Source organism: Nyctibius grandis, chromosome 5 (assembly GCF_013368605.1).
Source record: "Nyctibius grandis isolate bNycGra1 chromosome 5, bNycGra1.pri, whole genome shotgun sequence".
Taxonomy (NCBI): domain Eukaryota; kingdom Metazoa; phylum Chordata; class Aves; order Nyctibiiformes; family Nyctibiidae; genus Nyctibius; species Nyctibius grandis.
Window position 1 is genome coordinate 7,348,196 of NC_090662.1, and position 27,535 is coordinate 7,375,730.

Below are 27,535 nucleotides of genomic sequence, written 5' to 3' on the forward strand. Positions count from 1 at the left end.
TCTTGGCTAGTAAGCATGTTTCTAGGTCTCAGCCCAAAAATACATGTTGGAGGCCAGGGGAATCCTTTCCCCTACAACCTTGTGTACTATTTATAAAAACAAGTTATACAGTTAGGATATTCATTCAATCTTAAAGAAGAGAAGTTTTAAACCAGATACAACACATGAAAGATGCAATTAATACATTATACTCCTTTGTAACATTTGTCTCCTGTGTGCAAGTTAGGCCCCTACCGAAGCCTATGCTCTTCCTCCACTCCCCATGTGCAGTGACCCTTCAGCAAGTATCTGCTCAGTTATTTTCAACTTCAGTTTCTTGAGTTCCTATTTTTCACAAAAAAGGACGAAGATTTTACAGAAAATTTTCACACAAGTCGAAAACAATGAATTTCAGACTTCTGCCCAGTAAGTTATATTCTAATGATAAACATGCTTTTTTAAGGGGAAGAAGAGGATGCACTCGAGGAGCGGGATTAAAAACCTTTACCATTTACCAGCACCAATTTGAAAGCACATTGGTAAACACTTCACGTATCATCCCTCACGTCTCAATGAATTCACCTCACATACACACTAGGCTTCCTAGCAACTCTTCCTTTACAAATACATTTTTCCATTTACTGAAAACAATAATGAGAATGAGTCATTTCTGTAGCATACAGGCCTCCACATACACCAGATGCCTAACATTGCATGCTGTGGGGAAAAAAAAAAAAAAACACCACACACTAATGCCTACTCAAATTGCTGTATTTATCACAGAAGTCTGTCAGCATTTTGCATCTTTTATAAATGTTTTCTTCAGAGTGCTTGAATTTTTTTTAATGTTAAGATCTTAATATTGCTTGTCAACATGTACTACAAAGTTCTGTACGAGCTAACATCTAATTAGCTCAGTTACTACCAGCTTGAGAATACCGCCCAAACAATGACCCAAAATTACTGTCTTTTAACAAGGGAGTAAAACAAATGGAGAGAAAAAAAAACCTCAAAGCTTTAGAATGGAGAAAATGAGCATTTCCTTATGTTTTTCAAGGCTTTCCCTTCCATTTCCATTGAATCTGTTCCAATAAAGAATTTTTTTTAATATTTTTGGTGTTATCTTTTTAAACCAGCTCTTACACTACTTCTATAAAAAAATCAAGCGTGACTAGCTAGCTACACGCAGAACAGACAAGTAGAACTCCTGTCCTCTTCATTCTTCTCTGTAACTAGTGGAACGTAAGTACACAAATCAAAAAATGAACAGTGAACAGAGAACTGAAATAGAGTAATTCACTCTGATGAAATTATAAAACTGTTGGGTGGGATGTTCATCCAATCACTGCAAAAATCTAAAGTAGTAATGAGGAAGCTTGGTTTTATGAAATGCCTGCCTTTTTTTTCAGAATAAGAGGATAACAGCAGAGCCCAGTTCTACCTTTACTCATTTTGTTTTCTTACAGAGGTGTTTTATTAACTACCTCATTAGAATTGCAGCAGCCTGATGTTATTAGGTGAGTGACTTAAAATAAAGGTACTTGCCTATAGCCATACATTACGTGTAAGGGCAGAACAGAACAATGACATAGTAACAGGCAGACACAGATGCTGTAGATCCTAAATTATTCATGATCTATTCAATACAAAATAAAATGGTCCTAGAAAATTAATTCTAGTAAGAAAGGAATGCAACTTTTAAGACATCTCTACCAATTATTTAGTTTCTTTACAAACCATATAGTCAGCAACTACAAATAATTAAGATGTAAAGGTAAAGATGAAAAAAAAAGTGTTTAATCAGTTCCTAATTAGATAAGTATGCCAGATACCACAAAGGATGGCACTACTTCAGCGAAGAAAAACCAACAAACATTCAACACACTGAAGAGAACAAGAAAAGCATTTAACACCAATTAATTTCAAACAATAACTGAGTATTTCAAGTAATGTTTTATACACTTGCAAGAGCCATTTTGGATTCTGAAGTTAGTTGTAATCTAGAAATCATCCCATTGTAAAACCCAAACAGCAGTGCAGCTGTGTACTTCCAGTCTCTCTCATTTCCATAAGCACTGAAGAAGCCTATTTTTGCTCTTATTCTCATTTAGAATATTAACACTCTAAAAACTATTCTGATGGCATTCCACAGAATATGGTTGCTATTTTCACAGGCTGAGCTATCTGGACAAGAAAAACATTTTTGCTACAGAAAAATCAGGAAAAGATCTTTAGAACAACAGTAGCAGTTAAAAATGCTGACATGAACTCCATCTCCAGCATAATAAACGTCATCGGGATTCTCTCTGGGAAAGCTGCAGTTGCAAAACGATAATAATTAGGCTTAATATAGTTCGAAGCCAAATTATGCCACAACAAAGAACGTTTTTAGGTATCAAGTACACACTTAATTTAACTACAACCAAACTCCAAAATATTTCTGATTTACAGCAAATTACTCAGAACACTGAATATATCCCAGCGCTGCTCTTACCTTTCTTAGCAGCATCTGTTCTCCGTCTTGCTGGCGACACCAGATCCTTTACAATCTGTAGCACTTGAATCATTGCTCGTTAGCAAGATCAAAGAGACTAGATGCTCCTCTAAAATTCCAACAGGTTTCATTACTACATGTTATTATACGGCTGTCTTCAGTATGCTCAAGCAAAACCGATGCAGGAAAAACTCATCTACCTTCACAGAAAGATTTCTGCCTGACGACTCTACATGCTGGGGTGATGGATTTAAAGTGACTTCAGCACAAGGAGACAAAAAATTGCAAGCAGTCCTAAATGTATTTCTATAGAACATTTGAAAATTACTTACTGCAGAGAATGCATACCGATTTCTCTAAATAAAGTTTAAAGGAAACATTCACACCACAAACTAAAGAAAACACCATTGACACGAATGCCAACAGATGCAACGTACTCCCCTAGGCTCAGTATCTAAGTGTGTCTGTATCCTCTTTTAAAGTCTGTCTCAATTCTTGAAATTTCATGTAATGCTTTAAGAGAGCTACCAGCGCAGTGCAGAGCCAGCGTCAGACCTACTAACAGAATTAAAATTAAATCCAGCTTGCTAAACTCCACTAGGCACAAGCAAGCACCTGCTAAAGAGTCATTCAGCTCCTTTTCTCCCTCCTTGAACACGCACCTCTGACACCCTCGTACGTGATGGGAATTCTCGCACACGGGGAGGCACGCTGGAAATCCCGGGAGTATTTCAGGCGTTCTCCTCTCTCCCACCACCAGAGGCCCAGAGAACTGCTTCGGCTAGGGTATTATCATTACTTCTGTCAGGTAATTTTAAGCAGACAAATTGCAGTATGCGCCCCACAATATTTTTAATGCCATTTGGAAAAAGTACAAAGGCACTTCAGAAATGCCTTCTGTCAAAGCCTCTCCAGAGCTAACAAAAAAAATAATGAGAAATCGTGTTTTATACAGTCGCATTAAATAACTGTCAGCTCTGAAAAGGCTCTGTGAACACTTTAGGAAACTGAATTCCTACACAGCATTGCAAGGCCTTGCCTACACAAAGGGAGCGATTTAGGAAGCCAACTACATTTTCCAAAAACCATAACATTAAAACAAACCACAGACCACAACCGAGGCACAGTAAGACGTATTCTCTGGCCTTTAGACCTTCTGTTCCCATCACTTAAGTGTTAGATGGTGGGGGGGAGAGGTCATCTCTTTCCATTTCCAGCTGCTGATCACAAGCGTTTCAGATTTTTAGATTTGCTGGCGTATTTATCCATATGCATGTCAGTCTCTTGAAACACTTACAGCGTAGGCACAGCAAACTGTTTTTCTTATGGCAGTGTCATTTACAGCCTGCCCATTAATCCACCTCTGCCAGAAGGAATAGCAACCCAAAGTAATATCGTATTTGCTTTGGCAAAACAAAGACAACTAAAATCATCCTCTCTGACAAACTGTCCAAATTCCTTTCCCACCCTGGAAATATTCAAGTGTCCACTCAACAGGAAGCTTGTAGACATACTGTGCAACTGTAATTTATCTCTACCTGAAAAAAGATTCTTCAAACCATTAGAAACAGAACTCCCAACTTTCTATATTGAGAATAATTTCTAACTTCTGTATATAAACTTAAATTCCCGGTTTCAGACAAATGACTTTATATGTAGAGAGGTAAGGAAAAAGATACCATAAATAGATGTTTCCAGAACAACTATAATTTCAAAACATTTAAATAATATGCAAGGTTGTTTAGTACAGGTTACCTTAAGGTCCTTCACTTAATAATCCAGTCCTCAAAATTCCTGCTTTAAGAACTTTCCCACCACTACCTTGCCATGATATGTTCTTTATTTATTTAGTCGGGTTATCAAACAACTTGTCTTCAAGTTAAAAGATATAAACTGAAAGGAACATCATTACTTACAGTTACGTTACACTACAAATTTCCTCTGAAAAGCTGACTTCTGAGTTTATGGATCAAAGAAGAACACAAATAGCTCTACAGCACTAGTAAACATGTGATGGTCTTCATATAAACATATTAAGGATAGAAAAAATAAAACAGGGGGAAAAAAAAGAAAAAAAGGAGTAAGGTAGAATAAAATCTTCAGTAATAACATCCACTTAACCACCTAAAGCATGAATCTACCTTGCAGATCCTGAAGGTGACTTAACGACATTATCTCGTGTCTACAGCAAGGTTCTCAAGTGCTGGAATAAGGAGAGGATGGTGGATTGACGAAGAGTAACCGTAGGGAAGGGGGAGCAAAGGAAGAGAGAAAGGAATAGAAGGCATGCTCTGTACTTGCTTTTGTGGGGCGCTTCAGTAGCTAACAATTAACACCCACAAAAGGGTAACAGCTATTCCCAACTGCAAAAAGGGAAGTTGCTCCCTTTTCTTTGAAACGATCCCTTGTACGGCTGGTAACAAAGATGACTAACTGGAAAAGGACTAGTGGATGATTTGCAGGCCTGGTGGACTCTGGTGAGAATACAAAACCAGTACCTAGTAAAGTTTGCAGAACAGCCATTAGAAAGGTTTTCATCCTATGGTCACCAGTGTATCTCGCTCTCTCCACCAGTGGCAGGAGTATTTTAAACAGTTGAAGCCTGCTCTGAGCTTTTAAAGAGACACACAAGAACTCCAGGATTAGAAATCACTTTCACATACACCTGCTTCCCTCGACATGAAATAATCACCAAAGATGGCACGCACAGTAGCTTCCCTGCCATCTTTGTCAGGGAAACTGCTGTGTAGAAAGAAACTGGGAAAAAAAAAAAAAAAAAAGAAAAAGCTTTAAAATTAATTTAGGAAAATGTAAACAAGTTTACTAAATATCCTGTGTGCAACGCAAAGAAAGAAGATGGTGCAAGTCTGAAGCAGGGCCATGGTGTTCATGAGAAACAACGTAACAAACATAGATAAACCACTCAAACTTTGAGGAATTATACAATAAGCTTTGTGGCTGCTACTTCTCTTTCCTCAGATCAATATATATACCTACCAAGACAATAACACTAAACCTGCTTTAAAAAAGTGGCAATACCAAAAAGTCTTCAAGAAACAAAACACACTAACTAGCTAAATCATGTCATTTCACCTGTTACTCATGAGTGATAACTTGGTTATAGTTCACTCTTCTCTTTGAATCATGAAACCCAACTGGTATTTCCATACAATCTGTCACTACAAGTGCCATCTCTCAGACCACATCCTAACAAAACACAAACTGTGGGCAAGGATATTCACCAACCAAAAGTTCACAGCAATTCTGACACAGATACTAAGGTAAACCAAAAAGAAACTGTGCCATAAATTTAGTGTAACAATTTCAGTAGTTTCTGTTTGAGGAGAAAAGTAGTGTTACGTTATTTCAGTGCGTATCACGTGAATTTCTGCTAAGCATTTTTCATCTTCGACAGCTAATTTGCTAAGCACTATGTGCTTGATGATGTTCTTGCATTTTGCTTTTCTTCCTTAACTTCAGAATCGTAGGGAATACAGAAATCATGCACATGTTATCACAGAATCACAGAATCAACCAGGTTGGAAGAGACCTCTGGGATCATCAAGTCCAACCGTTGCCCTGACACCACCCTGTCAACTAGACCATGGCACTAAGTGCCGTGTCCAGTCTTTTCTTAAACACATCCAGAGATGGTGACTCCACCACCTCCCTGGGCAGCCCATTCCAATGTCTAATAACCCTTTCTGAAAAGAAATTCTTCCTAATGTCCAACCTGAACCTCCCCTGGTGAAGCTTGAGGCTGTGTCCTCTTGTCCTATCGCTAGTTGCCCGGGAGAAGAGGCCAACTCCCACTTCACTACAACACCTCCCTTCAGGTAGTTGTAGGCTGCAATAAGGTCACCTCGGAGCCTCCTCTTCTCCAGGCTAAACAACCCCAGCTCCCTCAGCCGTTCCTCGGAGGTCAGACCCTCCAGACCCTTCACCAGCTTGGTCGCCCTCCTCTGGACTCACTCCAACACCTCAACATCTTTCTTGAAGTGCGGGGCCCAGAACTGGACACAGTACTCAAGGTGCGGCCTCACCAGTGCCGAGTACAGAGGGACGATCACTTCCCTAGACCGGCTGGCTACACTATTCCTAATAGAGGCCAGGATGCCATTGGCCTTCTTGGCCGCCTGGGCAACCTGATGAAATACATTGCTATGAGAAGGAGCAGTTAACCAGGATGGGATTTTATGTATCACTGTGTGCAGCCCTTGAGCTCTCCTAATGATAATAAAAAAAATGATCTGCATTCTGGTTAGTCAGCTGTCATCACTCAAAATAAAAATGCTTCCATTAATGTAATTATAATTAACTGGTCTTTGAAAGTAGTTCTTTTTCATAAAGCATATTGCCAGGAGGTAACATATTTACAGCATAAAAACCGCTGCAAAGTTATGGCTGAGTGGGTAATTGTCAAATGACACTTGGGAAAGAAAAAAAAAAAAAAAAAAATCAGAATTGAAGTTTGAGGAAAACTTCATATTTTCTCCTTCACTGTCTTCTTATAATCTGCAATGTTTATATATTCATGGCATTCTGTCTAGGCTTTTAAAAAAACATCAAGAACCCTCAGGGTAATAATCCTAGGCAGCACTGCAGCTACCCAAAAATGTGCCTGCTTGTCGTGCCCTCATTTACAGAAAGATGTACAAGCTACTGAAAAAAAAAACACCCCACTAAAATGGCTTGAGGGCATTCATTCATATGAACAATAGGACTGCACACGTTTTATTTGAGATGCAAAGTTATTGTGACCGTTCTTTTTCCATCTCACATCAACCTGAACTGGCCAGAATTCAGGCTGCGTACAGATTACTCCACCACATCTCCACGAAAACCTATGCAGATCCGTCTTCATAATCCTCCTTTATACTCCCCATAGCCAGAATTATTTACACCCTTTTCTCTATCTGCCAGACTCTAAACATGGGTAAGATATTATGCTTTCAGGCCCAACACACCCAAAGAAATGGACAGTCCATAACACAATGGCCAGCAAGGTACCAGCCTGAGATCCAGACCTGTTGTTAACTGTTTCAGTGGAAGAGGGATCAAGCCTTAAGTCTTGCTGCTGTCATCTAGAAAGCAGATAAATACACACAGAAAACACTCCTTCTGGTGACTCTTTAGTTCTGAGAAAGAGCAAAGTCTGACATTACAGGCAGGAGATGGGGATTTACAAGAGCTGGGGTCCATTTGCTCTTTGGACCCTTCTTTCTACCTCAGTAAAATACAGACAGCACTTCAATACATTACAAAGTCAACAGGACTATTCAAAACAAGGGCTATAAAAAGTCAAGTACCAGCAAAAGTGAGGGCAGCTGTTTTTCATGACCAATCTGAATATTTGCATTAAAAGCTGCAGTTTCAGAAACCACACACTGGCAGCACTGCTTCACCCTCCCTCACATCTTAGCAAAGGGGCTCAGAAAATGAAGCAGATTTTCTTATCATGAGCAACAACTATTTCATAAGCAGGAGAAAAGTTTTCAAAAATAGACTAGTTTAAAGGATTAAAGAAATATAAGTAAGGCACATTAGCCAGGAAAAGATTCTTTAAATACCAACTAGAAGGAACAGTATATTGTAAAAACATTTGCATAGTGAGTTCAGAGTAAAACACGCATATTTCTTGCAAAAAAATGATAAATTCATATAAAGACTACCTAGCAGCTAAGTCCTGGCAATACCTTAAGTATCAACAGAAACATTTTGGTTTATGATACTCCTCTCTGACTTTTCCTGTCACAACTGGTCTTCAAATTAATATCTCAAAATAAATAGGCATTGAGCTCTAAGACAGGCAATATATCATGATACAAATCGTTACTAAAGCAGCTATAAAGTAGGTTATCTATCCTTTCTCACTAACATTTTGAATTAATTTTCCAATCTATGAACTGAAGCCTACAGTTTTCATTAACTTTTAAATAATCTACTGCAGTTGGAATAGGAGAACTCTAGAGTTCCAGATCAATAACTAACCCTCCCCATAAATCTCTGAAACTTTAAAGTCTGATCTTCATTATTTTCTACAGCTTATTCTTTGACAGTAATGCACTTAAAGGGAACCATGAAAAAGATAAATAAAAAGAAAACCTAACGCTCTCAAGAGTTTATATGTGGAATTCTGGTAGCCTTTCCTGGGAAAAAGTTTACACTAGTGATACGACTCCATTTATTAGTCAAGTCATTTATTAGTCAAGTCATTAATTTTTCAAAGACGACTGCTTTTGGCTACGCATTTTGCAAAGTATCCATTAAAATAAATAAATAAATATCCTCAGAGTCTTCCGAATGGTCCGACACAGTCAGCAAGTGTCAGTAACTGCTTAATCCAAGAGAATTTACATTCACTTAGGAATATTTTTTTTCTTCACTTTTAGCACTTTTGCTACCATTTTCAAAGCATGAAAGTACGGCTGCAGTTTTTAAAACAAGCTGATGTAGATATATATGAACTTCTTTTAGAAGATATCTACTTGGAAGCAGAAAGTAGCTTGATATAAAGGCTGGAGAATTAATAAATAATTGTAACAAAGCTATCTAAGTGAATGCTGATTAAAGAGGATGAGAGGCATTTGTTCACATTTTTTTGAAGTCTGTTTTTCTTTCCACTTCAAACATACAAGAAAGCTGTTCATTAAATTCAGGATGGTGATGGAGAACTACAATAAATGGTCATTGAAATTAATTCCGCCTGTTCCAGGCAAAAAGTTATGAACCCAAAAAAGAAAAACAAATGCTAAAAATGGGGAAAGGAGAAGACAGAAAAACATATAGCTACGTTCAGCAGATGTTATTGCACACAGTGCAACAAACTACACATTGCAAAATCCCATCACTGCACAATACTCTTACTGCTATCCTTCTTACTCAATCCACATTGTTTTTTACCCCCTTAACTCTTGCTACAACACATTCTGCAAGTGGATCTAGGTGACAGCAAGATAGACAGCAGCTTTCCCATTGAGCCACAATGAAGCCAAGGGAATTGCCCATGTAGATCACATTTATCATCCTCCTGATAACAGACACCAGACACTAATGGAGATCAATATCAGAAGTTTGTAAAAAAAAAAAAACAAACAAAAAAACAACACACATGTATGTATAATTTATTTTTTTCCTCCTGATAGATGTGTTTTATACCTACCACCTCCATGAACAAAATAAGGGCACTGCTTAGTCTTTGTTCATATATTTACTGTAAAACTATACCATCAGATTTAGACATACAAGTGCATCTAAACTACACAGTTTAGCAACAGTTTAAAAGTCTTCCAAAAGGTCTTATTTAACCTGTAGAGACTTGTCAAAAGGAATAGCTTAGGCTACAGTGCAGAACTCCTTAAGATACAACAGAGACGTACTTCAGGTCTTCTGGAACTATATGATTGTTATGCAAGCTGCATAGAAGTTATGACAAAGTAATTATAGAATCACAGATTCTTATTATGGATCTTCAAATTTATCCTATTTCTTTCTCCTCTCCCTCACACCCATGCCCTTCAAAGGGCAAAAGACCACTTTATAAGGCACACTAGCTACTAAATAAAGTGCCAACAAACCAAATGGCATTTTCCCCCAAAAAAGTTGTACCTAAGCAGCCCATTTTAAACATGTGATAAAGTTTAAAAAAAAAAAACAAAACAGGAGGAAGAAAGAGTGTGTTAGCAGAAGATCTCATCTCAGTGAATGCACACACCCCATAGAATTTCTCAGTCTCCCTCATATTACAGTCCTAATCTTTATATAGTTCTAGCTGCAAATGATAATTATTTTGAGAAAAAAGTTCCATACTAGAAGTCTCAAAAGAAACCAAACATTTATGAAGTTGTAATTACAACAACAGAAAAGTTTTAAAATATTTTTCCAAACAGAATATTCAGCATTTCCTGCATATGCAGCATTCCAAACAGAATATGCAGCAATTTTGCATTTCCTTGATTTGGGTCACGGCTGTAGTATTAATCGACAGATTTCTCTTCAAGCTAAAGGATATTATTAAATATTCTATCAAACCTAAGCATTCAGGAAGAAGTCATACTAGTCACTAAAAGACATTTTTTCTTCTTGCAATATCAAACCAAAATCAAAACTATTACCATCTTACACATGTCAATACTGAAGTCAAAGTAAATTCATTAGCTTAATCTGGCAAAGATTGATAAAAGTGAATGTGTGTTCAATTCAAAGACGAAAAAAATAAGGAAAAGTTTGCTTTTAATTTAAACCCTTATTTGGTTTCCTGTTGAAAGAGATTAATAATTTCTTACCTCCTCAAAGCAAACTACAAATTTCTGTGCACCACTGTTTGTCAGCATGATTAAATCCTTTACTGCATGTAACATTTCTATGTTGATATTTAATGCAAGTAATAAAATGCAGCTGTCCACAGCCACCAGGAAGAACATCAAACCTTATTAGTCCACTGCAAAACACACAGTACTTTTATTAAGCCCATGTATTTGCAGGCTTAATTTGTGCAACAAATAGTCTATAGTATGGCTTTCCCGCTCTGCAATAAAATCAAAATTTTTAAAACAAGCTTTTGAATACTTTGTAACAGGCTAATCTGACACTAAAGCAGTACCTATTCCCACAGATATAGCTTACCTATTGATGAAAAAACTGTTATAAAGAGACACACGCTAGGGAAGAAAGAATGTAGTGCTTCAAAAATAACTGAAGGAAATTAGCCTGAAGGTCACAGAGCTCAGCGGTGATCCACTCTCCTTTGGAAGGAAGCGTACCTGGGTCTGTCTGTTTACCGCAGTTGTGTTCTAACAGGAGACACCATTCACTGTTTGCTTTCAGACTTCTGCCTCCTGCTCTCCTTGTACATTCACTCAGAAAATGCAGTCTTCTAAAACACATTTTAACTAACATAGTTAAAAAAATCCAAGCTTAATACTTGAATATGACAAACATGTTAACCGTAACTACTTAAGGCTGATCCTAGAGTTGTATTTAAGATATGTGGCTCTGGCTATCTTTATCTCTGTTTTTCCTCTGTTCTTATGAATGGATTTATTTAGCAGTGCGCTGTAACTGGCACATCACACTTGCTTCATATCCAGTCTTATTTCCCATAAAGCATATACATGCCTTGGCTACTAACAAAGAGTTCTCCTATTCCCTCATCAATGAAAAAATGGGGGAAACACCTGGGCATCTTAGCAACACTGCTTGCAGATAAACCACGCTAGACAGAGGCAGGAAGCAGCAGTGTGAAACAGGCTTCTTTATTCAGCTTCACTTTAAGACAATCAATCAAACTATCCCAGAACGTTACCTACCTATTAAAAGAGCAAAGATACGGGAATTGTACATGCCCTAGTGAGTCAGTCCCAATTTTGGCAGACAAAAGACTGTAGTGCATTTACTGTTCTCCATGCTCTCTCTGTATCTGTAGAGAATTTAAAATCATGCCAAGTTTCAGCCAACAATCGCCCATGGTCCAGACAAGAAGAGACTGAACTGCATCACTCTACCCAATATTATAGCAGGGCATTTTAATCCACTATTTTAACTACCGGGGATACTACACCAGTGCTAAAGGAACAGAAAAGGGAACATCATCCTCCACTTGCAGAAGATTTATCCTTGAATTTGATCTGTTAGGATTTACTGGACAACACACAGGTAACCTGGACTTGCTATACCATCTTGTAGGACCACTGAATATACCATCTTGTAGGACCACTGAATATACAGCATTAAACAAAAACACAAATTAAGAGTTAGTTCTCCAAAATGAATGTTCCACTTAATGATTGGTGCATTAAAAAAAAAAAAAAACAACACACAAACCCACCACTCAAGAGCCCTACAGTGAGGTTCACATAAATATTATTTCTTTTAGTTTGTTTTAATGCATGGGGAATAAATAAATACTGAAAGGTCACTAAAAGTGACTCATTAGCCTTTGCTCTAAAAAGAAGTACTTTCCTACCACATAGTTAAAGTAAGAACTAGACATTTTGTCACTGCTTCCAGCATAGAAATGAGTATGGTGGGGGGAGGAAGTGGGGGGGAAATAAAAAGCAAAATTAACACTTTTCAGTTTGTACCTAATCTTTTCAAGGTAAACTATAAATCTAATTTTTCCTCTCCTGTCCCCCAAGACCAAGTCCTTCAAACACTCTTACAGTAACTTGCTGTAACTGGAGGGGAAAAAAAGGGAGCTATAAGCTTGTCTAGTCATTTGTCTTGTCAAAGAGATATAAAGGAATAAGAAATATAACCGCTCTGAAGCATGAAGGCAAGCAGGGTCTGTAGACCAGCTTGGCCACAAAGTATGGCTGTAACACAGCATCACTGATACGAACAGCGAGCTGCAGATGACAAGCATCCCCCCTGAAAAGTCAGTCTGGGACAGAGCAGGGAATGAGGGTTATGTCATTATAGTGTTTGTACAACTCTGAAATAGTAGCATCACAAAATAAACTCATATAATGCTCTACAAAATTCTACTATTAAAAAAAAAAAGAAGGAAAAAGCTTTATATCGAATGCAACAGAACACATTCTGGTGAGAAACTTATTTCCCCATGTCTCTTACAATTCTGGGAAGTCTGACTCCTGCTCAAAAGAGCTCTGAGCGAGCCTTTCAGCGCTCTACCACAGAATTAGGCAGGTTTTCAAAGAGCTTTTCAAGGGTAAAACAGAAAGACAGCATTCAAGAATCCTCTCCTATGGCAAACCAAAGCGCTTTATTAAAACAAAAGTGCCCTTTTACATTAGTGATCTATTCTATTAATGACTGCACTGGCCAAAAGCACTGGCGTTTCTACAGCATGTTCATATGCCTTCCATTCCAGACAATAATTATGTTATACAAAATAAAATGGGCGGGGGGGGAATTTTTTAAAAAAAAGAAAAAGAAACCCCAACACACCAGCTTCCCAAACCAGCCTGGAAGTCCTGCACTGCCTCCTGCTTGCTTTAGAAATTCTGAGCAGGGCAGGTACAGGCATACTAACAGCCTTGAAAAAATTCCAGTGCTATCTTGTCAGTCTCCCACATAATTTTAAGAATTAAAATCTCTTCATTATAGCGGGCTCTTTTGTAATGACAGATTAAACGAAGCTTAAAATCAGCTGATTGATAGGATATCACCTAAGTGCAGCTACTTTGTTTACACAAACATCTGCAACCATCCTTTAAACACTGAAAGGACAACAGATTGAATAGTTTAAGTAAAGCAAAGATCTTCAATTTAAACAAACACAGAGCCAGTCACAGAGCCAGTAATCCTGCTGGGATTACTTGCATAACCCCATTTATGGCAACAACCCCAAATAGTTTCCATCCATGCTACAAGTCAAAGAAGTTGTTTCCTATCAAAAACTGGGTAAAGAGCGTCAGAGTAGTTTTTCTTGAAACACAGTCAATTTAGCTTAAAATAACCATGCATCTTGTAAATCAGGTGTTTTGTTTCTTGAATATGAACATAAATAATGTAACATAACATCAAATGAAGCTGCAGCTTACTTGTTTCTCTTATGTGTGATAAAGTTACAGGAACGAGCAGCAATAGCTTCACTTTTCCAACACAGTGGCATATATTATTCAATCGTTTGTATGGAAAGGGAAAACAACATGACTCACAACAGGCAAGGAAAGTCCTCTAAATACCTCACTCAACACTGCTGTTGGAAAAGTTCTTCTTCAGCCCATTCCTAACCCTTCATCTGACTCAGCTGCTGTTTTGTGACTTCTTCAATTCAAGAGGAAATTATAACACCACTAGGGAGTTTAATAGTGCAGCCTCTAGAAAGTCCTCGCCGCAGTTCTTGTTCTGTGTCTATATAGTGCCTTACCCAAAGAGGGGGCCGCCTGCCCAAACATCTACATTTATAGCTCTCACTTTTCATCTGTATTTCAGCTGTGAGTTTCTGCATCCTTCCCTCTTTGGAATGCACTTGAACACCACCCTCAACTTATCACAGGATGAACAGGATCCCAGAAATATGAATTGCTTACATAGTGGTGGATACTTGATACTCACTCCAGAGAACAAGGTTACAGTGTTCTTTGCTACTTACTCTTTCTGCTGCAGGAGTACCAAAGAGCTATAATAGAGGCATTATTGTGCAATGTTCTATATAAAGGAGTACAGAGATAGGCCCAAAGACTAAGATTTACATTAAAAAAAACTGTAACAGGAGAGTATTTTCATGCCAAAGGGATGTACTTCTGTGTACACCAATTAAGTTGTAACAATTCAGCGGTCCTTGCTGGCCATCAATCAAAACAGTGAGAGGCAGACAAATTTAGAAATAAGACTCTCTCCCTCTACATATACACATAAATAAAAGAATTGTTCAAAAGTAACAATGCCAACGTTTTGGTTTACAAACAGAAATTACATTGGTTTAAATGTAGATGTCATGTTGCACAAACCCATTTAGAGAAGCCCCATCAATCTGACCATCAATTTAAACCCACAGGGAGAAAGCCCAACTGAAAGAAGATAGCTTTGAAGTTTCCTTTACAGAGGAAAGAAAAAAAACGAAACCAAATTTTTAAAAATGTTTAATAAACGTATTTGAAATACATGCAAAGGGTTTTAAAGCATTTAGCTTTACTATACATTATGAACTAATTTAAATGAAACAGTAAATACTAAGCAATACCTGTTCGTTGACAAAGCCTTATAGAAAGTGAAACTACTGAACTTGAATGTTTCATCACCTGGAAGCACAGTTTCTGCATGTGATAAATAGGTTTCTGGTAGCTGCAACCTCCTGCAAAGCTTAAGAAAGCAACTTCACTTCAGTCTATGGACGTTGAAGACTTATTTTGTTCAGTTAAAAAAGTGACAGAACAAAACTCAAAAATGTTTGTCTTTCTCTTCAATCTAAAAATAAAGTTTAAGTGCAAGGAAAGACACAACTTACCAGTCCTAAATATCCTAAACTGATCAAAAATAAAGGAAGGATTATGAAAATAATTAATCTTAAAAGTCTGCCTAAATGTAGATGAATTTCAAAAAGCTTTCATTTGTGTTCTGATATATTTAAACATCTATACTATTAACAAAAAATAGTTACATGGTCTCAGAAGTTGCATCATTCTGTCAATTGAATAAATAAGAAGAAATCTAACATCATAAAATGTGAATATTAAGAAAACAAGTAAGTTTCTACTAACACATCTACATTTCCTCAATGTGATGCATCAGTTCTGTGCATGTAAAGTATTTGGGTGTACATTTTGTTGCGACTAATGCACCCTCTGTATTTAGAGGAGCAGTTTAATTGCAGCATTGGTGAGAAACTGGGTCATCAAAGATCTCATTGGCCCTCTGGAGACGCCTTCTCACTTCGTATAGAGGAAGTCTAAGATTATAACATTCCATACACACTTCAAGCAAGGGAAAAAAACAGCATTATCACTGGAAAGAAGACAGTCTCACCCACCAACCACTTACTCTCACCCCTGCGCTTCTCTCCCTGCGTTACAGCGGTACAACCATTTATGCAGCTACGTAGTAAACAGCTTTGGGAGCCCACCCAATTCACATCAACCTCACGGATGCTCCTGCAACAAGGAAGAATGCAGGAATTCAGACGGCGAAAGGTCAGCACCCTCTCTATTGGCAAGGGCAACATTTTAAGGGGGTCATGAAATTTGAAAGTCCCTCAGTTCAGCCCTGGCTCTTACTGGCCAGACCTTTCTAATGAAACTCAACTTCATTCAAAGCTTTTCCACAAAACCATACAAGTTTCTGTAACTCATTAACTCTCACCTCTGAATCTGCATTTCGAGTCAGAAAACTCTCTATCTCCAGCACGCTTGCTGATAGCCTCCCTTGAGTACTAGCTGCACTACACAGAGGGGAGAGCCAGCAGGTACAGCATTAACTAGCAGCATCTGAAGAAAATATAATTGAAAAGTTAAGACAACACAGAAGAGTAACAGTGAAGCAAGATCAAGAATGGCAAGCGCTTCTCCTGACCACTAGGTTCAGGAGCCAATCAACTTTCTATACACGTATTTTTCATGCACCATCCTCCCACTACAAAAAAAGTTACTACACTATAACTACTGATCCAAGCACTCATGTGTCACTATAGTTACGTACAGTGGCAAATTCCTGTGACAGATTCAAGAAAAAAATAGAGCAAACATAAGATAAATACTAACGTTATCAATGAAGTAATTTTTATGGGGTCACTAATATACAGTAGCTTACTATTTTAAGTATCTTGTGGGTTCCACTCTCTTCCACATAGTTGAATTGCAGGGGGGTTATTATTATTTAACTCTTAAAAAGGTTAGTTTGAAGACTTGGGATACGTTTAAAATATTTTCAGATCTGCATTATGGCTCCTTATCCCCCATGTCCTACAATTCTTTATCCTTCAGATCTTCAGTTTTTCATAAAGAATTGCTATTTCAAATTTCAATAAAGATGACCTAGGAGACAACAGCTGCTTCTGTATTTCTTAAGTCACAGTATTTCTAAAGATTAGGAGATAACTGTGCTGCGAAACCAGAAGAACAATTGTTAAAGAAAACAGTTCACATACTATATCTTCAAGCTAGTATTTTATGAATGGGTTTTCAGGGTTCATGTTTCAAAATAAATAAAAAAAAAAAACAAAAAACTTAGCATGTAACATAATAATCCTACATCCTTTAGCTATTCATTATAATACTTCATTACAAAGGTATTTTAGTTTACTTCTAAGCTTTCCTTCCCCAGCACGCAGTTTTGTGTATGAATCAGAACTTAAGACTTTTTCCTTTCTCTCAATCTCAGCTCACTGAAAAGAACTGACACACCTACAAAGCCTCTTAAACTACATCAATCAATCAGCTTTATAATTATCTGCAACACTTGATCCCAAAATACACAAAACGCACAGCCACCTTACACTTTGTGTAAGCCACAAATACTGTCCATTTCCCAGCATTTATTTTATGAACAGTTTGACTTGGTCTCAGTTCACTACACATTCGTTCTGGCATACAAGAAGGGGAGACTGGACGTGAGGGGGTAAAACTGAGCCAGCCTTAACCAAACAGACTTTTCTTAGTGCAGGAAGCTTTAAAGCTTTAAAGAACACACTTTTCTCAGTTGCAAGCACAGGAATAATAATACATCCTTGCTAAAGCATTATAGCTTTATCTGTTAAGGCTGACCTTGACATTTGTTTTAATTCCCAGATTTATTGCTCGCGAACAGAGAAACTGACAGCCCAAACTATTTCTTTACACATACACTATAAGAACTCAAAAAGAAAGGAAAAAATATTTTTTTTTAGAAATCACAAAACCCTAAGGTTCCTCTGTGAACACAAACTAGAAAGCCAGATGTAATGAGAGGTCAAGATAAATAACCAACCATCAAACAGAAGCAGCCTTTAATCACGCCATTGTGGTCTTGATTTGAACTGCTGAAGCAAAAAGTTTCCCACCTCATTACCAGGCCACATTGACCATTTTCAAAATATAAGATTACATGGCATAGAATCTCTCCAAACACACAAAAAGCACTCCTAACCTCAGTCAATCACGAAGAAAACCTGAAGAGATGATACCAAAGCATGAAGAATAGCAGGTTAACTTCCCAGCTGCATGCAGTGTTAAGTTTTTAGGGTGTGGCAAACAAAACTAGAAGCAGAAAGACAAAGCCAGGGAAAAATTATTCTGTACAATTTATTATGACAGCAAAATAATAAAAGAAAATTGGCACTGCATCCTATGCATTTAGGGGGAAAAAAATGAAGATGTCAGCAGCTTGCTGCAACAGTATGTACTAATATTTAGTTTAATTGTTTGCAAACTGAGTTCATTGCAGCAGCTCAAGTAAGTTCACTGCACTGACCTTTCTTCAAAGGAGAAAGCACAGGAAAACTCCCAAACATAAAAAGCACAGTTTATAATCATAAGGATTTATCATGACACTACACATTTTCTGGAAGCTAAATGTCAACAACCAGAGAAAACACAGACAATGAAACCAACTCTTTCTGTGGAGTGACATTCTGGGCAGGTTACCTACAGCCAGGGTTTCCCTGACAAGTTATGTTTAAATACAAAATAAATTAAAATAAGTCTAACTTAGCTACACTGTATACTCTTACCCACCCCCTTAAGCACGTGACCTCCCTGTCCTACGGGGCACACAATGTTAAAGTATAATTTGAAATATGGATTTGTCTTATCCTTATTTATGAAAACATACACTTATAAAGGCATTTCACTGAAATAAAAGCCTTAATAGAGACTGACACAGTTTTAACACCTTTTCAGATTCTCTGTATTGCCCAACAACTAAACACAACTACCATGAACGGTGGACTTTGCAATTCTGTCAATACTTTTCCCCAATATTGGAGAAGATGCAGTAAAACAGGATCCAAAGCACTTACCCACACACCTTATAACTGTAAAAAGTTATACAAACAGCGGTAGTTCCCCTATTCACTTTTCAAAAATTTTTACTGATCATTTACTTAAAAGTAAGCTTTTGTGTGCTTCTTCAGTACCACGATATTACAGATTTACTTCTACAAGCTGTTTCAATAAAATTATACACACTAGGTAACAAATACAATACAAGGTAAAAATGGCTTTTTAAGCTATCGAATAAGGTTGGCAGAAAACCAAATAGATATGAACTGCCTGTGAATAAATTTAGGTTAGATGTTAGAAAAGGGATTTAACCATTTTAGGACAAAGATTCTAGAACAGCCCTTCACAAATAGCAATGGAAATACATATTGCATCAAGCATATCACAAGAAAATAACAAGTAGAATTCTATAACGTAGCCTGCACATAATCGCATTCTGAATTTTTTAACCAATAAGTTATTAGCCTTCAGAAGTCTGACATCCCCACATGTCAGATCATCATCTTTGAAACATTTTTGGTTTGAATTACACTAGGTGATGCACAAGTTCAGAATACCAGAGGCTCACATCACTTTAAACACATCTAGCTATTCTAGGTGCCCACAGATTTTGTGAATAAGCTTACATGTACAGAAGTATGCAAATAAATGCATCTTCATAAGATGATAAATGCCTCACAGACTGAGGTATTAGTATAGAGGAGCCTAAAATTATATAGATCATGCTTATAGTTCAAGTTTCTCTGAAGTAAACCGTAAACTAAGAAATCCAACACCAACTGAATATAAACATCTAATCTTCTCTAAACCATATTTTCAAAAAAAGCAGCATTTTCTTTTGTGCCCTTGAAGCCCATCACTTAGCACGGACTTAAGTATCTAATCTACCACAGGAATGTGGTGTCCTGCGAAGAGGAGACTGTATTTTGAATAACTTTATTATTAACCACCAGAAAAAGTACTGCCAAAATGTTATCTTTCATTTGATTAAGGGTCTTCATTCTTCCTAATACAAAGCTAAACTCTCCAGTCCGGAATCAAGTCAAAATCTCACCAAAACAAACGGTGTTTTGCTCAAGTCATGAGAGTATTTTTTGTACTCAAACCAACATCATCACAGCAGCACCCTGGTGAGTCACACCTAACACAGCAACTATGATTCAAAAGGTAAAAAGATTTACAGATATTTATTATGTTTAAGACTATACACTAGGCAATGACAGCACATGAGATGCTCTATAATAAAAAAAAATGAAGATTAATATAGCAGCGTTTGACAAATCAGGATATTCAGGTACTTGAATAACTGCCTGTAAAGTTGTCATCTATGCAGTACAGCAAATACTTCAAACATCAGAAAGTAAACAAGTGTAAACAGCAATACGAAAGAGAAAACAGATATAACTCTTTATAAATACTAAAATAGTTCTATCTACACTAAGCATGAACCCTAGAGTTCAGCAATTCTTTCAGTCCTTTTTTTGGTGTAGTTTTTCCTTTGCTGCATTTAGCAAGCATTTCCTCCATCATTCTTTTTTTCTTCCAGCTGTCAAGAACAGTCATTTTTCATTTAGTCTGACAAGAAATTTAACCAACAATTTTCTTTACTCACTTCCTCCCAGAAAATCAAATGGTCTTATTTTACTAACATAGGATATAATTATCCTATGAACTAGATGCTCGTTCTTCAACAGATTCAGTACAGTTGTGTTGAAACTAAGCTACATTATACATACAGTTCCTGTGCATATGAAGTTATATCCTGATTTCTACATGATGTAAGGCTAGGTAATGTTATTGCCAAGAATTATATTAAGAAGTCTCACATCCGCAAAATTTATTAAAGACCTTTACATACTCAAAACAGTTCGCTAAAAAGAGATTATCTTACCCATCAGATACGGCCTAAAACAAAACTTCTGGTGTCTTTCATCTGTTCTTTCACCAAAACAGACACAGTTTTCTATGGCTCAGATCTTTTCAATGCATGCCAAAATTCCTTTGGGATCAGACCTCTATACTGCAATTTGAGTAATATATTTATTTTTTCCCATAAAATGAAGTCCATTCATTTTATGTTGGATTTTTACCAGCTATTTTAATTTACTGGACGGTCACATATTTTGGAGTTTTTAGCAAACCCAAGACATTTTCCCCTCAGTTACATGTTTTATTTATACTGAAAAAACAAACATCAGCTTGTTACAGAACTCACCTTCTTGAAAGTGATACCAGACTACCAATACAGAAGTCTTACAGAGCACACATTGATCAAAAACTTGCAGATTAAGAACAGTATCTGCCAAATCTCAGCTTTATTTTGTTATTTTTAAAAGACTGAAGAGACAAAACTCAGTATGAATGTTTTTGAGGAAGAACCACCTTCCAAAACCCACTACAGAAGGGCCTTTCTTCTAAACTGCAAACTAAGGGTTTCTTTTTTCTTAAAGAAAGAAATGTACTCACTCATGACTGAAAACTTCTTTGCATATAATCCAAGACAGGTCTTGAAGCAAGGTATCTTGTTGGAGAAGGTTTCTCAGAGGTATACATGTCCTGATGATGGTAGGAAAATAAAGAGACAAAACATTTTTTCAACTTCAAATAACTAGAAGAAATGTTTATATAAAAACTGTCTTTCCTACTATCTTTTCATCCTCCTTGTTAAAAAAAAAGAACACAAAGATGTGTTTGTTATGAATGAGGAACTTTACAGCTTATGGATATATTTTGAAGTTTATAAACTCAAAAAGTGTATTTTCTTCTAACATTCATACTATAAACTTGTGTGCATGTACTAGTTTGTAAAATGTAACTGCTCCCAAATGATAACAAACATTCTTAAGAAGTTAAAAGTGCAAGACTACAATATGTAGTACTATACTACAATATTGTAGTCTACTACAATAGACTAATTGTATACTACAATATTGTAGTATACAATTTTTGTATACCACAAAGTAGTATTTTCCCTCAGCAAACTCAGCTAGCAAGAAGACGCAATATAAAGATAGTCTTTAAAACACAAGAACTACAAATCAGTTTAAATAAGCATGGGTTGGCGTTAGCATCCAACGCTTCCTCTTCAGAAACAAAACCTGAAAAAGTTACCATTTCTAGCAACCATAAACCATCAGATCAGTCAATTCATAATCAAAATGAAAAAAAGATACCCAAGCAGGGCAGATATGGATTCACTAACAATATGCCTGGCTCTCCCCAAAGCAAAGTATAAAGGACTTAATCTCCAACAATGACAGCACAGCAAGCACATTTGGAAAATTTATTATATAATCTCCATCCCACTGCTAAAAGCAAGCTTATACAAATCTGATAGAAGAGTTAAAGGAAGGTAACTTCACCTCACAGCTGAGACAAAAAGAAAAAAAACAATACATCTATTAAGTTATAAAGAGTTGTCCTCTAATACCTGCACAAATAGAGTTTCTGTAAATTAAGGAATACTATGCAATTTATTTCTTCTTTTCAGAACTAATTAGAACTTGCTCAACCTGAGCACCTGTGCTAATCCAGTCAGATAATATCTTGTGCTGACTCAGATTTCAAGTCTCAACTCTCCTGATCTCTTAACATTTTAAAAAACCCAAAATAAAATACAAAAAGACAACAGAAGAGATCTAACTTTCTCTGAAGTATGACTTCGCATAACATTTACAGATTTACAGCCCACGCCAAAGTAGAGGAACCCTCACAGGAGTGGATTCACATCACAAAGCGGCTCCTGTATCAATTGCTAAAACCAGTTTTCTAAAAAAAAAAAAAACAAAAAAAAAAAAAACAAAAAAACAAACAAACTACCAAACAAAGAAAAAACCCACACACACGCCACAAAAAAATCCAACTGCCAAAAGAAGCCTTTGGTAACGCTGAGGACTGAAAATTACAACCAACTTTTTTTGCATTGAAAAAGTAACGCAGGAAAGAGGCTTAATAACGGAAGAAAACGGTATCATGCTGAAGAAATATATATGCAAACGTTATTAAAAAAAACACAGATGAACACAAAGCCATAAGATGGTGCAATCACTGAAGAAGAACAGTTTGAATTGCAGGTCCTGTCAATTTTCTATGAATGGCTGCTAAATTAAACATTTAACCACACACAGCCTAATCAAAAATCAAGTGTCTGGTTAAAACATATCATTAGAACTGCAGCCGTCAGCTTCCTTATGACTACTGATGTCAAAATTATCAAATATAACTTCCATGACATTTCATTGTTTACTGCAATAATTACAACTATTATGTTAAGAACGTCAAATGAGTCATACAGATCGCCCTCAACCCAGGTCCGAAGCACTTTTGACCGGAGCTCTATACTACTTTTGGACCCAAATTGTTCTTCAATCTTATGCAGAGTGAACTGGAAGACCGAAGTCTCCCATTCAACTTGATTTTCCAAAGGTACAGTCTCACCTGAATTTTGTAAATACGAACTAGCAATACTTTGCCTCAGAGACATCACATTAGGTGACATTTTATCATGTGTATGTACATGAAAAGGCTGTTCATTAGGAAAAACCAAAACATCAGTTCTGAAAACTCTTAAGGCTAATAAGAGCATAATTATGCACTATATCATTTATAAAAATCTAGTCACGTAACACTACGCAAACGAGTAGAGGAGAATATAGCAGCTATATACTACCTAAAAACATGTGTCATAACCATGAAATGTGAATGTCTCAGTACATCACAGCAACTTGAACTCCAACTTCCAGCTATAAAATATTACTCCTATCTTGCCTTCTGCGTCTAAATATTTTGCTTATCTATTGCCAATATCTGTTTATTAGCCAATATAGACTTCTGGATAAATTCAGTTTTTAAAGCTGCATATGTGCTTTATAAAATTTCCCTTGTTTCACAACTTTATCATTTTGCTGAAGGCCATTTACTTGGACTATTTGAAAGTGCTTAAGCCCCTAAAAAGGGACCTAAGGGATTCCCTTATAGCTGCTTTCCAGTACCTGAAGGGGCCTACAGGAAAGCTGGAGAGGGACTTTTTACAAGGGCGTGGAGTGATAGGACAAGGGGGAACGGTTTTAAACTGAAAGAGGGGAGATTTAGATTAGATATTAGGAAGAAATTCTTTCCTGTGAGGGTGGTGAGACACTGGCCCAGGTTGCCCAGAGAAGCTGTGGCTGCCCCCTCCCTGGCTGTGTTCAAGGCCAGGTTGGATGGGGCTTGGAGCAACCTGGTCTAGTGGAAGGTGTCCCTGCCCGTGGCAGGGGGGTTGGAACTAGATGGTCTTTAAGGTCCCTTCCAACCTAAACATTTCCATGCTTCTAAAAAAGGAAAGTTGCATCTTTTGTCTGGAATTTCGAGTAAAGCAATAGCAAGCAGTATTGGAAAGTCAGGAAAAGTCAACACTGACAAATATCAGAAAGTCTGTACTTTCTATTGCATTACAATATTGATGCTTTCCCTAAGGATGCGTGTCAGAAACTAAATGGTTATCACTTAGCTCTCTCAGCCAACAACCTGATTTATTTCAGTGCTTCTAGGGTTCCTTCCTGCACACAAACACTACCAACTATTACGCAACAGAGAAAGACAGACTATTACTTGTTGAGTGTCTTGCTGAAAGATACCATCTTGGAAAAACTGCCTTTTTATTCAAAATAGTATCTGACAGCCTTTATGCTTTCCCCTGCAATTAACAAGGCTATAAAAAAACCCACACACATACCTTTGATCCTTCTCTTTTCCTGAAAAGCTAACCCTTGTATTCCATCCAGTATTTCCTCTACTAACACACATCTACTAGCTCTTGGTGGTATTTACCTCAAGTAGTTGTGAAACTATCAGCATTTTAACTTAGATTTGAAAGGAATACCTGAAGTGAGAGAAGCTCTTTAGAACTTCAAATTCAAGCACACTAATAGTACGTTCAATTACCTGTTTCCACACCTAGTGTCAGGTCTCTTTTTTACCCAATACTCTGTTTCAGGATAATTAATATGAGCCAGATTGCAAGTAAATTACAGCATATTATAATTCTATGCACTATGACTCTATCCAGAGAAAAGATTTTCCTTTAAGTTGGCAATTAAAGATTCAGGTCTAGTTTGTGTATATGTTATTGCAGTATCTGTTTAACTTAGATGCTAAGGAATTAACATTAAGAATTTATATCCACAGTTCCCTAGAACCAGAAATCACAGGAGCAGCACACAACTGCACTGTTTAAACACACACACGAAACCAAAATAGTCTAAAGAGAGCCTGCCTGACACAAAACAGTATTTCACTGTCATTTACTTTGTTCTTTAAATCAAAGTGTTATGCCCCTCAAAGAAAACAGATACAAAGATTTCAGAAGCACGTTTTAAAGTTTTATAGATAGCTGTCTGGCAGAGCATTAAGTCTGAAATTATTGGTTTCCATGCTGTATAATCAGAGGGCAAAAGAACAGCTGGTTAAAAGGCAGTTGTACTAAATACTTATTTTACTCTGCATCCAAGTTGAATTAACTTCAAAGTTATAATCAGTAACAACAGAAGTTAAAAAGAAGCAAAACTAAGTCACTTAAGAGCATGGCTATTAAAAAGAACATAATAAAAATTCCTCATATAGCACCAAGCTTCTGAGCAGCCCAGCTCCGTAAAACGCCCAAGACAGAGCAACTGTAAAATTCACAACAAAATAAGACTACTACTGTTTAAGAATCTACACAAACTCATTGACTGGCCACAAATAAGGAAGCACGTAGAAGTACAAATGAAACAAACACAATGACACACCCTCCTCTTTGTTCATAGCAGGAATATTTACACTACAAAGCGTTGAAGCAAATTGCTTTTAGTTTCAGGCACTGGTGATTGGCCACCGTATTTAATATAAACACGCCTCGCAGAGTTTGAGTTTCGACTGTCACACAGCAGCTCTAGATTGCAGGGTACGCATCAACCTAAATAACCATGCAGAATAATTATTTAATAGAAGTATTCTAATTGAGCTGATCCTCCACAAAATACATTTGTTGTGAACAAGGCAGATGCGCACACGCTTTCATTCCACTGTAATTCAGGGAAAGCTAAAAACTAGCCACGCTCACAGCCAGCTTTCTGTGCAGCTGCCTGCTTCAGACAGAAGAATGGTACAAAGAAAGTTATTCTCAAGTGTACGCAGCCAAACAACTGGTACAGGAGTTTGGCGACAGTGTTTTAAGTCACCACTTGACTCTCATTCAGCTGGCAGTTCAACGGCTTCGGTGGTTTCCTACAGGCAACCATCCACACCACAGAAAGAACCCGAAACATCTGATAATTGGCTCTTTTGCTGGTAGTCCCAGCAGAGACCAAGGACTTAAGAGAGGGTTATGGAGACTGAAGCCTGCTGGCAGCACAGCCTGCGGGAAGCAGGCAGGGCTGCGGACCCTTCCATACCAGACCACGACTCTCGGCCTGGCCCTGGCACCGTCCACCACATACCTGAAGTATTACAAAGAGCAGAGGAGAGAGCAGGTACAGAAAGCAGCAGTGCCACAAAGTGACGTTAAAACAAGGGTTCAGCCATCCAAAACCTCCCTGGCTCCTCACAGGGGCTGATATTACAGCCTCCCACCTTGACAGAAAAGGGGGGCCCTCAGGAAGGCCCCAAGGGGTGGCCGACCCACAGCCGTGACCCCCCCAAACACCCCCTCCCCCCCCAGACTCCCCTGCCTCGGCCCCAGCCCCACTCTGACCGCAGAGGCCCCACCACAGCCCCCCACTCCCCTGCGGGGAGCGCACCCCTCACCACCCTGCTCGGGGGTTCCCTGTCCCCGGGGCGGCCCCCCCATCGCCGCCACACCTCCCTCAAGCCTTACAATGGGACCCAGGGGCATCTCCAACAGGGCTTCCCTGGGGCTCCCCCAGCACGCTCGGCTCAGCTGCCTCCCGCACCGCGCCGGCCCCCCACAGCTCCCCACACGCTGCCCCCTCCGCCTCCCCCCCCCAGCAGAAATAGTTGGGAGCCTCCAAACACACACACCCCTCCGCTGGGAATGGAACAGTCTGAAGGACCCCAATACCCTCCGGGAGCCGGCTCCCGCCTCTTCCACCTCCCCAGCCCCGCGGGTGGTGCGCGTAGCCCGGGCTCCCCCCGGGGGAGGATGGTATTGCCCGCCTCCCCTCAGCTCTCTAGGAACTGGGTCCCACCCCGCCCGCTTCAATGGAGAGGTCTGGCGCGGCACCTCCTCCCGCTACACACACACGCCCGCCCCCCCCGCGCCCCGGCAATGGAAGGGTCCAGCCGGCCACCCGCCGCGCTCGTGGTGCCCCCCCCACACCCCGGGGGGGCCGCACAATGGCCGGACGTCCCTGCTCCCCCTACCTTTGCTCGGCCTCCTCCTCCTTCCGGGGCCTCCGTCCGCCTCCTCCCCAGCGGCACTTCCCTGCTTGCTGCCCCGGGACCGGCGGCCTCCAACCAGGAAGTGCCCCGGTGTGAAACCGGCGGCCGCTGCTATGGAAACCCTCCCCGCCCCTGCCCCTGCCCCTGCCCCTCCCCCGACGCCGCCGTCCCACAGCGCTCACCCGCCGCCATCTTGGACTCACAACGAGGCGCGGAGGTGCCCGACCCCGCCGCCCTCTCTGCGCCCGCTGGCGCCATCTTGGGCTCGTTGCGAGGACTGGGCAGCGCCGGGCGGGCCGGTGACTGGGCAGCGCCGGGGGCGCGG

The 27,535-nt window shown here is 38.7% G+C and overlaps 1 protein-coding gene across 1 annotated transcript in view; it reads right to left on the reverse strand.

Moving 5' to 3' along the window:
• USP6NL (USP6 N-terminal like) overlaps positions 1–27,282 on the reverse strand; it is a 132,045-nt gene extending 104,763 nt beyond the window's left edge. The window contains exons 1-2 of the mRNA XM_068401001.1: positions 27,193–27,282; positions 21,319–21,408 (exon numbers count right to left, since the gene is read on the reverse strand). Coding sequence (XP_068257102.1) covers positions 21,319–21,322 — 4 coding nt within the window. The 5' untranslated portion in view covers positions 21,323–21,408; positions 27,193–27,282. The remainder of the gene's footprint in view (positions 1–21,318; positions 21,409–27,192) is intronic.
• Positions 27,283–27,535: the final 253 nt, after the last annotated feature.